This window comes from Pleurodeles waltl, chromosome 5 (genome assembly GCF_031143425.1).
Source record: "Pleurodeles waltl isolate 20211129_DDA chromosome 5, aPleWal1.hap1.20221129, whole genome shotgun sequence".
NCBI classification, from domain to species: Eukaryota; Metazoa; Chordata; class Amphibia; order Caudata; family Salamandridae; genus Pleurodeles; species Pleurodeles waltl.
This window is the reverse complement of record NC_090444.1, coordinates 1,196,804,829-1,196,822,121: the sequence shown is the minus strand read 5'-3', so window position 1 is coordinate 1,196,822,121 and position 17,293 is coordinate 1,196,804,829. Positions and strand designations below refer to the sequence as shown.

The 17,293-nt window shown below is 48.4% G+C and overlaps 1 protein-coding gene across 1 annotated transcript in view; it reads left to right on the top strand.

Moving 5' to 3' along the window:
- SNX3 (sorting nexin 3) overlaps window positions 1-17,293 on the top strand; it is a 207,564-nt gene that overhangs the window by 159,953 nt on the left and 30,318 nt on the right. The window contains exon 3 of the mRNA XM_069235451.1: window positions 3,180-3,304. Coding sequence (XP_069091552.1) covers window positions 3,180-3,304 — 125 coding nt within the window. The remainder of the gene's footprint in view (window positions 1-3,179; window positions 3,305-17,293) is intronic.

Here is a 17,293-nt window from a genome sequence, read left to right as displayed (position 1 = left end):
GAGCAAGTGACTAAACCTAAAGCATTGGTTAAGACCTTCAGTTCCAAAGAGATCATCTAAACCAGGACCTACTAATCGCTACTGCATGCATCAGTTTAGTACTTTTATGCAGATTGTGGATGAGACTTAAACAGCTAGAGCTGGATGAGGAATGAAGACATGCGACTGGATCATGGAAAAATCTATAACTAGTATGATGAAGGTTCAAACAGGCTCTGCTGTAATGAAGATTCCCAAGCAGTTTCAATGAAGACCTTCCATTCCAGCCATTGGCAAATTAGGACAGTGGCTATGTCAATGGAACGATGTTTCCCAGGTGGTGGAGACCCCTTATAACTGGTGGGGCATCAGAATAGGCTTACAAGCAGTCCTAGTGCATTGGCAGGCCCATTTGTGCTGATCAGGACAGATAAAATGACCTAAATGTACTGCATCGATAAACAGGGTGGTACAAGGTCTTGTTCTTTTTCCTAGGAGGGGCAAATCGTGTCGGTCTTGGCCATAGCAAACAAGGAGCATATTGCAGTGGAATATCTGCCAAAAGTCCAGAATAACCAGGGAGACTCAGTCATGCCCAATGAGACGCCCATGAGTGGAAGGTCCCCAGGTTCAGCTGCAGCAAATTTTCAAGAAATGTGGTCATCCAACTCTAGATCTACTTGCCGATCTGCAGAAATAAAAATGCAAGTACTATACCAGCAGGTCCTGGCAACCAGGATTCAAGAGCAATGCATTCTCTAAATGGTTGACCATTTTCACTTAAGCTTTTCTATTTTTTCACTTATTCCCAGGATGGTAGGTATCTAATGCTCTTAATCGGAGTACCTCAATATGGCTATGCCAGTTCTGGTACAGCAACCTGTTGAGACTGTGATGTCAACTAGTACAGTTCAGTACCAAATCCCAAACTCCTTTCCAGACAGAGTGGACAGGTTCTCTTCCACAACTTGATCGTTTGGTCATCTGGATATCCCAGCTGACTGTAGGGAGATATTGGTGCATGCACGAGCACGTGTTACATCAGAGATTTAGAACACAGAAAAGAAAGCCCTTCTGTGTGTGGTACAAGGATAAAGGGCTTAAATCTGTATCAGTAAAACCCCATCAAGTACTGCTGGATTTGCTATACCTGGCCCAGAACAGTCTCCAGTACTCTTCTGCCAGAGTTGATTTTGAGAATGCATCCCCATGTTTTTTCCAAAGGGTCATCCAACAATTTTTATTAAGGGCCTTTTTTCAGGCTTTCTCTTTCTTCAGACATTTGCTTGTGCCACGAGAGTTAAATACAGTGATTAGTCAGTTGATGCTGCCTCCTTTTGAGCTAGTCCATAGGGCACTTCGGAAATACAGCTCATGAAAAACAGGGCTGTTGCTGGCATTCACTGCAGCAAGGAGAGTTGGCGAGCTGGAGGCATTCACCATAAAATATCAATACAATTGTTTTGCAAAAGACATGGTCATTTCGCGCACCAACCCCAGGTTCATGTCCAAGTTCCCTCTGGATTTTCAAATATATGAACTTGTCCTCTTTCATTCCTAGTTTCCCAGTCCCTCTGCTGCCCTAGTGCTTCTTTTCTCCACTAGAGAAAGCAGTTACAACCATTGTATTGCCACCAAGCACATTTAATCATGGCCAGATCCCATGCCATGTACACGTTCTTAACACTTGTCTCCAAAGCAGTAAATGGTCTGGTCACAGCTACTTTGTTGACTTACTAGTCAGATACACACCCATTTGAAATCTAGGTCAGCTTAACCTCCACCTTCTTGCTACTTCCATCATGCACCACACCAGGATGTCAATCTTTCTGCTTTCTAAGACCTTTCCATTGAAACTCCCTACCACCAGACATTCAGGCCTTTTCTTCTCTGAAAGACCTCAAAACTGTGCCAAAATGTCACTTGCTTGAACGTGAGAGAAGAGGGTGATTCCTTCCCACCATGTTGTAAATATGTATAAAATGTATAACTTAATTTCAGTGCTTCCTCCGTTATAATTAATTCACACCCTTAGGCCCCTTTAGCTAGTTATAGTTTTTAGCCCTACTGAATGTTTTGCCATTGCCATTCTCCGCCACAAAACTGGCGCAGACAACCCTTGCAATTTTTAGTTTGCCTAGCCTAATCTGACCTTTCCAACCTTGTTGTTTTACATATAGAGTGATCAATTCTCTGCAGAATGTTTCTGAAACAGAAATTCTGCTCCCGTCAAATAGAAAATCATGAGGCACATAGCAAAACTCATCTAAACATGGCCCTACCTTCACCACCCCACAGCCAATCTAGAATATTAGCACTAGCCTGTCTAAAACCTTTATTAAAAGTTCTGAGGCTCCACATAGTATTAGTTGATCTATAGCATATTCAGACTTCAGTAGATTTTCTCTAGAGACTTACCTCGTCATAGAAAGTACGCAGTGCTGGAATGGCAGCATTAGACTAGTGTTATCTTCCCCCTATAGAACAGTTAGTGACTATGGCATCCGTTGCTCCTGTTGCCACCATGAGGTCGTTGCATGACTTGGTCTCTGTTCCTTCTAAACCGTGTTAGAGTGATAATCTGTACTGGATCTCAGTTCAGTCTGTACTATGTCTTTATGATGCCTTGGAACACCTGAAGCATTAGGTTGAGGACAAAGGAATATGAGATTCCTAATTTATTAGCCTTGCAGTCAAACTCATGAGCACTGCTTTACGATCCCTGCCTTGGAGTTCCCTTTGATTTTAAAGGCCTGCCCGCTGGTCTTACAAGTCCCATTTAATTACATCTGATATTGTTCCACCTGTTCCCCTCTTCTCCATTACATTTTCTCCGTTTGAAAGAGTTATCAAACTTTGAAACTGTTCTCCCAGCGAGGCTGAAATGTCTTTTGAAGGTGGTGTGCTCTACATGAAATGGTATAGAAAGTTAGTGCTGATCTCAGTTGGCCCACAGTCTCAGAAACTCCCTGTAAAAGAAATCCTGCAGCTATATAGCCTTTTCATGTCTGTCTGATTTTTGTTTTTCTACAGTGTACAGTAGTGTTCTCTCAAACTCTCCCTTTGTATTTGGTCAACCTATTGCCAATAATTTTTTACTGAAAATGGCAGTGCTTTTGGTAGGTAAAACAGTAGGTATGAGAAAGCTGGAGGTGTAAGGGCAGGTGTTGTACCGAAGTAAAAATTTTTGTTTCATTTAGGTGGTGGTGCCACCTCTACCTGGGAAGGCTTTTTTCCGGCAACTTCCTTTTAGAGGGGACGATGGAATATTCGATGATGCATTTATAGAAGAACGGAAGCAAGGCCTTGAGCAGTTTATAAATAAGTAAGTAAGGACTTGTGTCAGTTAATCACTTCACTTACAAAACTGATGGACGTGTTGGAACTTTCTTCCAAATTGTCTTTAAGAGTTCTAGAAAGTGCCACAAGTCTCGTTTCTGCCATTGCAGAGCGCTGCATGTGCAATTCTTAAAGTGCATGCTTTTGTTCTTTTATGATATTTGCATGTCATGTTAATCATATCTCTATGAGAACTTCAGGTAGGAGTGTAACACGGTATGACACATTAACATGTATAATTCATTAAACTTAATTACAAAAAAAACTATTAAAACAGATAAGCACATCTCATAAAAATCAAACACAATGTACAACGTTATCAAGTAGCATTAAAGCAGGGGTACCTCATATTCTAAGTCATAATTACTTACACATTACCCCTTGTTTCCCGGGGGTGGTGTGTGGGCTTTCCAAGGTTGGAATGCTCAGTAAGTTTGTGAACATCCAGAAACTTACATCTTGGTGATTATACCAATTAATTTTTCACTGTAGGAATACATCTTTCTGTTGTGAAAAGGGAAACATAGCCCATAAAAGCTGAGGATGAAGTGTAAGAGGTTTCTTCACAGGGAATATTTTTATTATGGAAAAAAGAAACAAAAGCAAGCATGTTTAACAGTTTTTTCTGCATGTGTGTGCATGTGTATATTCTCAAACTTAGCAATGGAATTCATGAATTGCTTCTAATCGTATTCCTGGACAGCTGAGATTCTCAAGAGGTTTCAAGGTATAGCCTCAAAAAGTTTTGTGAATTCCAAATAGTTGCAAAGCTCCACCCTTGCAAGGTCAGAAATGTTTCTCTAGAATCAGACCCCTAATGTTACATTAAGAATGTGCCTGTCTCTCATGGAATAGATTCTAGGTATTTGTAGAAGCTTCAAAGAGTGAAAGGTGAGGTGAGCCTGCTGAGACGATCCATAGAGTTGTCATACAACTCACTTTTTAGGTTTGCAATCTTGTTCCTGCCATCGTTCAAAAAGTCTCACTAAATAGTGCCTAACCTGAAGGGATTCCCAGAGAACATTATGAAAACTGAACACAGTTGCTTAAATTCTTATTACAATTTTCTCAGCCTTGAAATTGGAACATCCTTCACATGAACCTGAAATGCATAATACATTTTAAGAACCCAGTGGGTAGACCTCAGTGCTTTTCAGCTTATGAAAAGCACAAACCATATCATTGTCTTAATTTTTCTCTCTTATCACTGGAGGGCCCTCCTGTGTTTTTGTTTTCTGATAGATAATCACAGATACCTCACATTTGAATTTCCCCACTATACCTTGCCTGGTCCCAAAACGTTTCCAGCATTTGCTCCAACATGCCATTAGGTAATGCCATTGGACTCTACATTCTCCACCCCTTCTCTGGGAGTGAGGGTACGGGTCTGAATATAGGCAGCACCCCCTTCACACAGAAGTCAGTTCGAGTTTTCCATCCACTTTAACAAGGATCTGGAGCTCATCTTCCATACTTTTGTAAATGTTTTTCCAAGTCATCCTCCAGAACAGTTTTGCTGATAGTGTGCTAGGGATGTCTCTCTATGCACTCTCGAACTACAGGCTTCAAGCTGTGCATACAGGAAACAGGTATCATGGATCTACATAACATTTTTCTTTGGTATCTCGGATCCAGCATGATTCAGTGTCATGGGACAAATGCTTCCTACTGCCTCCAAAGGACATCCAAGAGCAGGAGGCAAAACCTTGTCATCGAGTATAAGACATGGGGAAGGTGGCACTCCAACTTTCAGGCCCACTGTAAGGCGCGGTCCTGGTCCACGTTAGTCCTTGATTAAGTCTAACACAAAGTCCAAGGACAAGTCTGAGAGCAAATACAAGATGGGTTTAGCTCTGGGCCGATTCAAAGGTAGCTGTGCTGCAGCTTGCTCCTTGGGCTTGATAGCTCCGACCCAGCAAACCCACGACCAATATAACAAGATGTTCATGGGTTACGTGGAGGGCCTGGCATACCACCAGAGGTAGCCATCTCAGCCGTACCCATCCCATACCATTTCGGGCTCCAGGGGACCTGGTGGTAGCAGAGGATGGGCCCAACAACACACTGTTATTCCTCCTCTTCGTCTTCTGCCACTAAAATGCTCTGATTCCACCTTAGGACGTCACTTGTCAGGGGGTGACAAAATAGACAGTCTCAGGCTAGTGGGCCCTGCAGGTTGTCCAAGCTTTACCCCTTTTTATTTTTGTCATCATCCAGTTCCTTCTGTTTTTGCCCATACCTCGGCAGAACATGCCTCCATTCTTGCCAGAAAGTTTCAGTCATTTCTGGTCAAAGGGGCAGTCTCAAGAGTACCTGAAAAGGAGAGTGGCAGCCCAGAATTTTCTAAGGCTTTTTGATCTCCAGGCCTTGTGTCTTCTTTTGATGCCTCATGCCCATTGGCACATGTGGGCTCTTCAGTAAAATCTTTGTTCTCAATGGACTCAACACTGAGGGTGCCTCACGAACCACATCTATGTATTATACATGGTGCCTGGGATCTTAAGTGGAGGATGATGGACTCAATCCTGACATGTAGTAGGTCGTGTTCCCTACCCCACCCAGAGCTCATTCTGGTGATGGATCTGTGCTGGGGGTGACCCGAACAAGTTGGAGATTAGATTATCTGGTCTCTCTTGGAGCAGGCCATATGACATCAGCATTATGGAGCTCTGTGTCATCCACCGGGCTTTCAAGACATTTCTGCAAAAGCTGCTCTGTGCATGGTCTGACAAGAAATACCATCATCATGTGTTATTGCAACAAGCAGAACAAGGTGCTAAGCTAGGTATCACTGAATATGTGGCACTGGATGGATCTCCAAGGGATCTCACTTCATGTCAATCAGGTGGCAGGGCGAACAAGCTCAGCAGACACTATTGAGCCGACTACGAGTGGTTTCTGCACTCGCAAGGTAGGTCAAGGAGTCTTCACCAAGTGGCAATCACCTTGAGTAGATCTTTTCACTACCACAGAAAACGCTCACCGTTTAGCCTTTTGCACTATCAATCAATCAATCAAGAAATTTGTATAGCGCGCTACTCACCCGGAGGGTCTCAAGGCGCTGGGGGAAGGGGGACCGCTACTGCTCGAACAGCCAGGTCTTGAGTTGCTTCCTGAAGGAGAGGTGGTCTTGGGTCAGGCGGAGGTGGATGGGGAGGGAGTTCCAAGTCTTGGCTGCCAGGTAGGAAAAGGATCTTCCTCCCATGGTGGCTTTTCTAATGCGTGGCACGGCGGCGAGGGCGTGGCTGGTCGATCGTAGCTGGCGGGTGGGAGTGTAGAAGGTCAGGCGGTTGTTGAGGTACCTGGGGCCCAGGTCGTGGAGGGCCTTGTGTGCGTGGGTGAGGAGACGGAACGTGATTCTCTTGCTGACGGGGAGCCAGTGCAAGTCTCTCAGGTGTCCGGAGATGTGGCTGTGACGGGGGATGTCAAGGATGAGGCGTGCAGAGGCATTCTGGATGCGTTGGAGTCTTTTCTGTAGTTTGGCCGTGGTTCCGGTGTAGAGGGTGTTACCGTAGTCTAGTCGGCTGGTGACCGTCTTCCTGGTTTCGGTGGGGATCCATCGGAAGATCTTTCGGAGCATGCATAGGATGTTGAAGCATGATGATGAGACGGCGTTGACTTGTCCGGTCATCGAGAGGGAGGAGTCCAGGATGAAGCCCAGGTTGCGTGCGTGGTCTGTTGGTTTGGGTGCGCTGCCCAGGGCAGGGGGCCACCAGGAGTCGTCCCAGGCAGAGGGTGATGATCCAAGGATGAGGACTTCCGTCTTGTCTGAGTTCAGTTTCAGGCGGCTGTTCATCATCCACTCGGCTACGTCTTTCATCCCTTCGTGCAGGTTGGTTCTGGCGGTGGCTGGGTCATTGGTGAGGGAAAGGATCAGCTGGGTGTCGTCGGCGTAGGAGATGATGTTGAGGTTGTGTTGGCGTGCGATGGGTGCGAGGGGGCTCATGTAGACGTTGAAGAGGGTGGGGCTGAGTGATGATCCTTGTGGTACGCCGCAGCTGACTTCGGTGGCCTCGGATCTGAACGGGGGAGGCGGACTCTCTGGGTTCTTCCGGCGAGGAACGAGATGATCCACTCTAGTGCCTTCTCTTGGATTCCGATGTTGCTGAGGCGCTGCACTAGGGTGCGGTGGCAGACAGTGTCGAACGCTGCGGAGAGGTCCAGGAGGATGAGGGCCGCTGTCTCCCCGTTGTCGAGCAGGGCTCGGATGTCGTCGGTGGCTGCGATGAGGGCGGTCTCGGTGCTGTGGTTGGCTTGGAAGCCGGACTGCGAGTGGTCGAGGGATCCATTAGTCTCGAGGAAGGCGGCTAGCTGTCTGTTGACTGTCTTCTCGATGACTTTGGCAGGAAACGGGAGGAGCGAGATGGGGCGGTAGTTCTTGAGGTCGGTGGGGTCTGCTGATGGTTTCTTCAGGAGGGCGCTGAGTTCGGCATGTTTCCAGCTCTCCGGGAAGGTGGCGGTGTTGAAGGAGCAGTTGATGATGTCCGGGAGATGGGGTGCGATGACTGAGTCGGCTTTGTTGAAGACGTGGTGGGGGCATGGGTCAGGTGGAGAACCGGAATGGATGGTGTTCATCATCTGGATGGTGTCTTCGGTGCTGACCGGGGTCCAGGCGCGGAGGGTGGTGTTGGGGGGCGTCGGTTTGGTGGTTGGGTGCGTGGTCTGTGCGCCGAAGCTGTTGTGTATGTCGGCGATCTTGCGGTGAAAGAACGAGGCGAGTGAGTCGCAGAGGTCTTGTGAGGGAGTGATGTCGTTGTTTCCGGCGCTGGGGTTGGAGAGCTCTTTGACGATGCTGAAGAGTTCCTTGCTGTTGTGTGCGTTGTTGTCTAGTCGTTCTTTGAATGCTGTCTTCTTGGTGGTGTGGATCAGCTGGTGGTGTTTGCGGGAGGCGTGCTTGAGGGCGGTCATGTTGTCTGTGGTCGGGTTTTTTCGCCAGGCTTTCTCGAGGGTGCGGCAGTTCTTCTTGGAGTTCTTGAGGTCGTTGTTGAACCAAGAGGCTTTCTTGCTGTTGGGCCTGGTGGGATGGGTTTTCAGAGGTGCGAGGTTGTCAGCGCAGTTGGTGATCCACTGTGTGAGGTTGTTGGCTGCTTGGTTGGGGTCCGCTGAGCTGGCGGGAGGGTTCTGGCTCAGTGATGTGGAGAGCTGGTCGGTGGTGATCTTGTTCCAGCTCCTGCGGGGAGCCTGTTGTGGGTGGTGGTGAGTCGTGGTTCTTCTGAAGCTGAAGTGGACGCAACTGTGGTCTGTCCAGTGGAGTCCGGTGGAGTGGCTGAAGGAGATGTACTTGCTGGAGGAGAAGACTGGGTCAAGCGTGTGTCCTGCGTAGTGGGTGGGGGTGTTCACCAGTTGCTTGAGTCCGAGGTTGTCCAGCAGGGTGGTGGTGGTGTTGTCGTTGTTGTTCTCCAGGTGGAAGTTGAGGTCCCCTAGGAGGATGTAGTCAGCGGAGGGGAGGGCATGTGGGCTGATGAAGTCTGCGATGTCTTCGCTGAATTGTGTGCGGGGTCCTGGGGGTCTGTAGATGAGGGTGCCTCTGAGTGTGGTCTTGGGGTCGGTGTGTATCTGGAAGTGGAGATGTTCGGCGGCTGTGAGGGTGTCGTCGGAGTTGGTCGTGATGCGGATGGTGTTCTTGTGGACGATGGCGATGCCTCCTCCTGTCTGGTTGACGTGGTCCCTCCGGGTGATCTTGTATCCGTCCGGGATGGCGATGGCGATGTCGGGCGCTGAGGAGGCGTTCATCCAGGTTTCTGTGAGGAAGGCGACGTCTGGAGATGTGGTGTCGTGGAGGTTCCAGAGTTCCACGGCGTGTCTGTGGATAGAGCGGGTGTTGAGCAGGATGCACTTCAGGTGGTTGCTGCTGGTGCTTGGCTTGGCGGGTGCAGTCCGTGTCTGAATGCAGGAGAACTTGCAGGATTGGCAGGTGAAGGGCCCGTGGGTGCGTCTAGGGGTGGCTCTGCAGCAGCTGGGGATCCGTCCGGTGTTGATTGCGATGAGAGTGGCGGCGTTGTAGGTCTTGCGGGTGGGCTGGCCTCTGCGGGGGCCAGGGGGTCTGGCGCTGGGTGCGGGCCAGGCGCGGACGGGCGCAGACGGGCTTGCCTCCATATGAGTGGGAGAGGGAGGGAGGAGCAGCTGGGAGGTGGGAGCGGGGCGGCCAATGGGGTGCGAGGGGGGCGGAGCTACGGGACGCGGCGGCGGGAAACGGGCGGCGAGGGGGAGACGCGGTGCGCAGGGAAACAGAGATTTAGGACCACAAACTGGGCAGAACAAGGTGAGGGGAGCAGTACAAGGCAGCAAAAGGACACAGGAATAAAGCAGCGGTCAGCGGTCTCACAGGGGCTGCGTGGCGGTGAGGGGAGCGACCTGCCTGGTAAACAGGGTCAGAGATCGATTTTCTGCCTCAGAGCTCAATTACTGACCTGTTACACCTTCCGGGAACTCCAGCCTCTTCTACACATTGACAAGTACTATTGCTTCTTCCCCAGTTTTTGAAAAAGGACTGGAAAGACCTGAATGAAACCATCTTGATAGTCTCAAAATGGGCGCATAGAGTGTGGTGCTCTGAACTGAGCCTGAGCATTTTGTGTCCATCCATAGAGAATGAGAGGAACCAGTTGAGTGATTTTGACTTGCTCACAGAGCTATTGGATGTCATATTGGCGGTGTGATATCCATTCACCAAGTTGATCTAATTTGGATACTGGGCAAAGTTTGTGGCTTGTTGCAAGGACCGCCTGGTCGATCTGTTGGATTCTAAACTGTCATATGTTTCTGTTTGTTCTGTCTTTGGACCAGAAAGGTCTTGCCACCACGGTCAGTGTTAAATGTTATTTGTCGACCCTCTCTACCTTTCTCATTTTTCCTTTTTACCCCTTCCTAATAAAGTCATTAACTGCAATGCCATTTTTTTAAAGGGACAACAAATGTTTACTCCTGCACCTTTTCGTTTTGCTGGAGTAGGACCTTAACATGGTTCTAACTTTTTAGGCTGCACGCCTTTTTAAATAATAATATTTTTGCTGTACTTTTTAAACTGTGATGCAGAATATTCTATAGGCATGTTCAGTAAAGATTGTGATGATTCACTGTGTGTAAGAGATTTGTAGGTAGGACAAAGGCATACACCTTTGGTCTTGTTTGTGTCACATATACCTCATTATTGCGCAGTAATGGAATCAGGGGTCACACCCATAATTAGACGATGTGAGATGCCCCAGCGCTATCGGGGGTCATCATGAGAGAGTAAATAAGTGAAGTGGAAGTCCAATATTTTTGGCATGTGAGATGCGAGAGAGTGTGGACGCATAGGTGTCCATGTTGTCACTGCAGTAAATTAGATCTGTGATCCGTTCTTTATTGCTAGGAATAGGTCCCCTTCCCCATCTCACAGCTACCCTGCTCTTGACTAGGAGGAGTGCCAGCACCAAGAAAGATTGTGAGTGTGTGGGTATATCCTTGACATAGCCCAGTAGTGCCAAGAGTGATGATGTGACAAAGGTAAGGGAAATAATTTCCGAGAGAATAAAAAAAAAAAAAAAATTCCAGAAGGTAAAGATATGCAGATAAGTCCAGGCCAAATGGTAATAATCAGCAACCAGGCAGTGGCAGCAGTCCGGGCTTGTGAAAAAGCCTATTGTGCGGAGTAGTGCACCGGTGTCCTGTATTATATGCTAATATTTAAAATAGATCTGTATGTGCCGACTATTAAGCAACATTTTTTTAGTTGTAAACTGTAGTTCCATGTTGCAATATTCAGATCACTTCCCACTTTGTTCTTGCTGTGGTTATTGGATGTGTCAACGTCTCCATAGTTGCATCGTATAGTCTTGTAATTAAACCCCTGGGAGAAATGGAAGCAAATACCTGTGTTAAGGCAGGGAATGTGGGCGGAGTTTCTGGGAGGTGTATGAAGCAGATAGCAGCATTGTTTTAGAAATGCCAATATAGGAATTTATCTAAGGAGGAAGTTCCACCCGTCTGCTTAAATTACTCTATTGTCAAATATTTCCCTTAGCTGTCGAGTAACGTGTCCATATGTATGGTCAGGTTACTAAAATCCCATCGGGGAAGGTGATAAGAGGTGTAGTACACATCATTTCTTGCTCAGTAGTGTAGGATGGGAGGTGAAAAGCAGGATGTATTCATTGGAAAAAGTACTTGGCTTGAGCCACTAAGTAGTAGCGTTCTACATTAGGAGTAGTCATTCCACGTTTGGAATAAAGCAGAGCTAGCATATCCCAAATTATCCAAGGGTGCTTGTTAGCCCATGTGAAGCCTATTAAAATTGAATGAATTGTGGCAAAGATAACTTTTGTGTAACCTAAATGAATATTGACAAACACATAAAGCAACTTGGGGATAAAAATCATTTTGGTGACAGCAATTTGTCCTGGTAGTGAAAGTGAGCAGAGAGCCCAACATTATCAATTCTTTGAATTGTTTAATCATCATTGGCCTCCATTATATGTTCTAGTTCATGATGTAGTTTTCATTCTCCAGTAACGTGTTGGGGCATCGCACCGCTTTTTTTTTAACAAACTTTATTGAGTTTTATTGTTCACAACACATCTTTTGCAGTGAAGTAGTACAATATCATGTTTGCACTATACTGCAGTAATTCCAGAATGACAATATACATAGCTGTGGACGTCGGCATTGAGCACCTGTGAAATATATTACTGGATTTCCCGCCCTGCAACCCCAGCACTCAGAACTCCCCTCCCCACCCCCTCTCAATGCATGCCCCCACCCCTTCATGAGTTTTCGCTATACTATTATTTTGTTTTGTTTTTCTCCTAAGCCCCATCCTTAATGATGGCAGTTGATTGCAATAGGAGGAAAAGAGTTTAGTCTGGCATCTGTCCCAGGTTCTCTATGGGCGTTGGGGAACGTCCAGGGTGTTTGGGTCAGATCCATTTAGGCAGTTAACCAGATGATCCCATCCCATGCCTTGGCTTTGTCAGTTGACCCTTGCTCCCTTCCCCTCTCCTGAAATAGTACAGTACTTTCATGTTCCACCCATTTATGGAGGTCTTCCCTCCACTTAGCCAAGCGGGGTCCCCTGGGACATTTACAGTGTATAGTGATCTCCCTTTTTGCCAATACCGAGGCCAGGTCTACAAATCTGGTAGTAACCATAAATGTGTTAGGGTGCGGGTATCCTTCAACAGGCAGGCTAATGGGGTGAGTGGTATGGATCTCTGTGTGATCTCATCTGATAGAGACTTCTAGTTGCCGATTCCTTACCTTAGAATTTATCCCAGGTGTCAGACTGGATCTGGAGATTTTTCTTGGAGCAGTACCCTTGAGCGCCGTCAGCTGGCATCGGTCGACTCCGCGTCCTTCATTGGCATGTCTCCATGTTGACATCGCGGTCATACATAGGCGCCACCTCGGCGCGGTGACGTCAATTCTTTACTTTTTGGGCCACGCGCACTTCCAGAGAGAGCTACCCTAGTTTTTTTTGTTTTAAAAAAAAAAACTAAATTCAACCTTTTTGTTGTGTTTTTGTGACTTTTTGGTGCATTGAGGGTTGTCCCCGAAGACTGGCTTCAAACCGTGCGATGCCTGTCACTGCATGATGTCGGAGACAGACCTGCACCTGGTCTGTTTATGGTGTCTGGAGTGTGACCAAGACCCGAAGTTTTGCTCAGAGTGCCGGGCCGTGCAGCCGAAGTCTTTGAGGGAGCGGACCCTGAAGCTCATGGTGGCCCAGCACTCGACTCCGCATCGCTCCCGGTCTTGCTCGAGAGGAAGGTCTCAAGACCGCTCACGGAGTTATCACCACTCCTCCTCCAAATCTTTGGGTCGTTTGGGTAAAAATAAGTAGTTGAAGTAGGCCAGGCGTCCTTCGGCTTCACCCCATCGCTGAGCCGATGCGACACAGGACGAGTGTCGGCGCTCAAGACCTCCATCTGCAGAGCCTACTTCTGGGTCTGCTTCACGCCTCCCTGAATTTCTGGCATCCACAACGACTCCTGTCCAACTCAGACTTCTATGAGGCCATGATCCTTGTAGGAAGCTGGCCTGGTTTGTGGTGGGTACCTGTGGTATTTACACCTTATAGCAGGTCCAGGTATCCTCTCTTAGTGATACAAACCAGATACTAAAAAAAATGGAATGCGAACAAGGTACCCCCCCCACCCCACCTAGGTAAGTAAAATCAGAAAACCAGAAAGGTACTTAACAAACTACCCCCCCAGCGACCAGAAATGCAGGAGTAAAACACTGGATTTTCCCCAATCCACCCAAAAGGAGGAAAAGTAGAAAAAGAAGACACCCAGTGAAGACTGCAAGAAAACCAGCAGTGAATTCCCAAAGAAAGAAGACCTGTGGAGAGAGGGGACCAAGCCCAAGAGTAACAGTGGAGTCCAGGAGTAGTAGGAGCTACTACCTAATCATCCGTGGATGCAGGAGTTGGTTGACGGTGATGAAGAACAGGTCAGCCCTGCACACCTGGAGCCGAAGAAGAGTTCCTGAGGGATGCAGATGAAGTCCAAAGCTGGAAGGAAGATTGCAGATGGGTGCCGGAATTCCACCAACAAGCAAACTTGGGGTTAGTGGAAAAGAGGTGCTGCCAGGGACCAGCAAGGCCCAGGAGAACTCAGCCCAGGATGGCCCTCACTGATGTCCTTCTGGGTACTTGGTCCAGACCCAGCACAGGCGCTCCTGTGACAGGACATTCGCCCGCTGCCATTGGCTCACCCTGAATGACCTTAAATTCCTGTCGCAAAACCCCACTCCTGAGAGCCTTGCCATCCAGGCTTCTTTTTCTTCCTCTGATGCATTCCCATCCGCTTCCCCGGATCAGGAATCAAGAAGAGTGGATCAACTTGGGAAGAAGCTGTTTTCTTCCTCCAGTCTGACATTGCGGTCTGTGAACACCACATGCCTTTTGGGTCGCTACACCCATCCATTGTGGGATATGGTCATGCAAGTCTAGCCGTGGATCCTGGTGGAGACCTGGGCCATCGTCTCCCAAGCTGTTGCCGATGGGAGGGATGTGGCTAATTTCACGATTCGTTGTGGGCTTGACACGACTGACTCAATAGGCAGATCGGTTGCGTCAACAGTGGCCTTAAGGCACCATGCCTGGTTGAGAACATCTGTTTTTTCGGGGGATGTCCAGTAGACCCTTATAGACCTTCAATGTCATCCATCTCTCTGCAGACAAGGCAGACTCGGCGCTCAAGAGGTTCAAGGAGTCCCGGGCTACAGCTCGGTCCCTTGAACTCGCGACTGCCCCTCGTCCAACATAGTCCGACTTTCGCCCCTTTCATGGTCACGGAATTGGTTCCCTATTGCGTCCTTTCCCTTATAGCTACCGAGTTGCGCATGCAACTCAGCAACTGCGCAGCCGGGGACGCGGAACCCACGGACTCGTGGGACAGAGAACAGAGGTCTGTCCAGTCCACCCCGCCCCTGCCGCAGCCTCCAAACCCTCCCAGTCCCTTCCCCCACCTCGATCCAGTTAAGGGCAAGATTTGCCATCACCCACCCCAGTGGGAATCCATCACGACAGACAGATGGGTTTTGCAAATAGTCCGAAGGGGCTGCTCCCTCCCCTTCAAGACTTCCCCTCCGGCCATGCCCCCATCTTACGCCCTCTTACTGGAGGATCATCTGGCACTTCTCCACGAGGCATTGCAGCTCTCTTGGCCCAAGGAGCCATAGAGAGGGTCCCTGCACCAAAAGTATGTTGTGGTTCCAATTCCTGCTACTTTCTGGTGCCCAAAAAGGAAAGGACCTACGTCCTATCCTAGATCTTCGAGCCCTCAATCTCTTCCTCAGGAAGGAGAAGTTCAAAATGCTCACTCTATCTCAGGTCCTGCCTGCCTTGGACCCAGGAGACTGAATGGTAGTGTTGCACTTGCAGAACGCTTACTTCCAAATACCCGTCCTGCTTGCCCACAGGCGCTACTTGCGATTCGTGGTAGGTCGCGAGCACTTTCAATTTACTGTGCTCTCCTTCGGCCTTACCAGCGCCCTTCTGGTGTTCACGAAAGTGATGGCAGTGGTTGCAGCTCATCTGCACAGATAAGGGGTTTCAGTCTTCCCTTTCCTCGACAACTGGCTGTTGAAGGCGAACATGCCACAGAAAGTCATCTCCTACCTTCAGACTTCGGCAAACTTTCTGCACTCGCTGGGATTCACTGTAAACATGCCGAAGTCACACCTGACACCTTCTCAGACGCTCCATTTTATTGGAGCTGTTCTGGACACAGTGCAGTTTTGGGCCTATCCTCTGAAAAGCGAGTCCAGGATATTCAGGCTTGATTCCGATGTTTCAGCCTCTATCCTAGGTTTCGGTGAGACTGACTCTGAAGCTGGTGGGCCTCATGGCCTCCAGCGTCCTGCTGGTGACACATGCCAGATAGCATATGCGGGCTCTGCAGTGTGACCTAAAGTTCCAGTGGGCGCAGCATCAGAAGAATCTCTCCGACATAGTCCAGATCTAGGAGGGAATTGTAAAAGACCTGCAGTGGTGGCTTTCGAATTGAGATTGGGTCAATGGCACATCCCTCCCCCTTCCCCAACCAGATCTTACAGTAGTGCCAGATGCATCACTCCTGGGATGGGGCAGCCACATGGGATAGGCGGACATCAGAGGTCTCTAGTGTCCGGCGCAGTCTGTACTCTACATTAATCTTTTGGAGCTCCGTGCCATCAAACTTGCATTGAAAGTATTCCTTCACTCTCTAAAAGGACCAGTAGTGCAGGTGTTCACGGACAATATTATTGCCAAGTGGTACTGCAACAAGCAAGGTGGCGTGGGGTCGTGGACCCATTGTCAAGAACCTCTATGCCTCTGGACATGGGTTGCACATCAGGACACAACCCTGGTGGTTCAACATCTGGTGGGCTATCTGAACGCCAGAGCAGACAAAGTCAGCCGTTGATTCATACTCAATCATGTCTTTCAGCAGTGGGGAGAGCCTTGGTTAGATCTGTCTGGCACCGCAGGGAATGCGCAATGTCAGCTGTTTTTTGCATTGGAGTTTCCAAGGTGGCATTCTCTCTGCAACGATTTTGATCTCAAGTGGAACTCAGGCCTCCTTTACACCATCCCATCAATACCACTTCTGTCCAGAGTTCTGAAGAAGATCAAGAGCGGCTGGGCCCAAGTCATGCTTGTGGCTCCGGACAGGGCACGAAGAGTATGGTATCCAGAGCTACTGTGCATGGCTACGGATCCTCCAATCAGACTTTCCCCTTTGGGAGGATCTTCTGTCACAATAGCAGGGGACTGTTCTCCACCCGAACCTGTCCAATCTTTGCCTTCATGCGTGGAGATTGAGCGGTGGCAGTTGACAGCTGACGATCTTCTGCCTGAAGCCTGTGATGTTATTTTGGCAGCCAGGTGACCCTCCACCAAAATGGTATACGCCTGTCATTGGCATAAATTTGTGGCATGGTGTACCAACAAGTCTGTTGATCCCTTTTCTGCTCCTCTCTCTGAGGTCCTCTTGTTCATCCTTTCTTTGGCCCAGCAGGGCTTTGCTTTGGGCACAATTAAAGATTACTTGTCAGGTATCCTAGCCTTTCTTAGATTGTCAGATCAACCTTCCTTATTCAAGTCTCCCAGTGTTAGAAGCTTCCTTAAGGGCCTCACCCACTTGTTTCCTCCAACCACGTTTATTATACTCCAGTGGGTCTTGAACCTGGTCCTGACCTACCTTATGTATTCCCCCCTTTTGAGCTGCTGCACAATTGTCCCTTGCAGCTGCTCACAATCAAGACTGCATTTGTTATTACCATCACTTCGCAGAGTGAGTGAGCTTCAAGCTCTATCTTCCAGACCCCCATTTTTGTCCGTCCACCCTGACAAAGTTGTGCTTTGCACAAGGCCTCTTTACTTTCTAAGTTTATTACACCTTTTCACGTAGGCCAATCCATCACTTTGCCTACCTTTTACGCACCCCCACATCCACCTCAAGAAGAGGAGAGACTCCATCATCTGGATCCAAAAAGAGCATTGACGTTC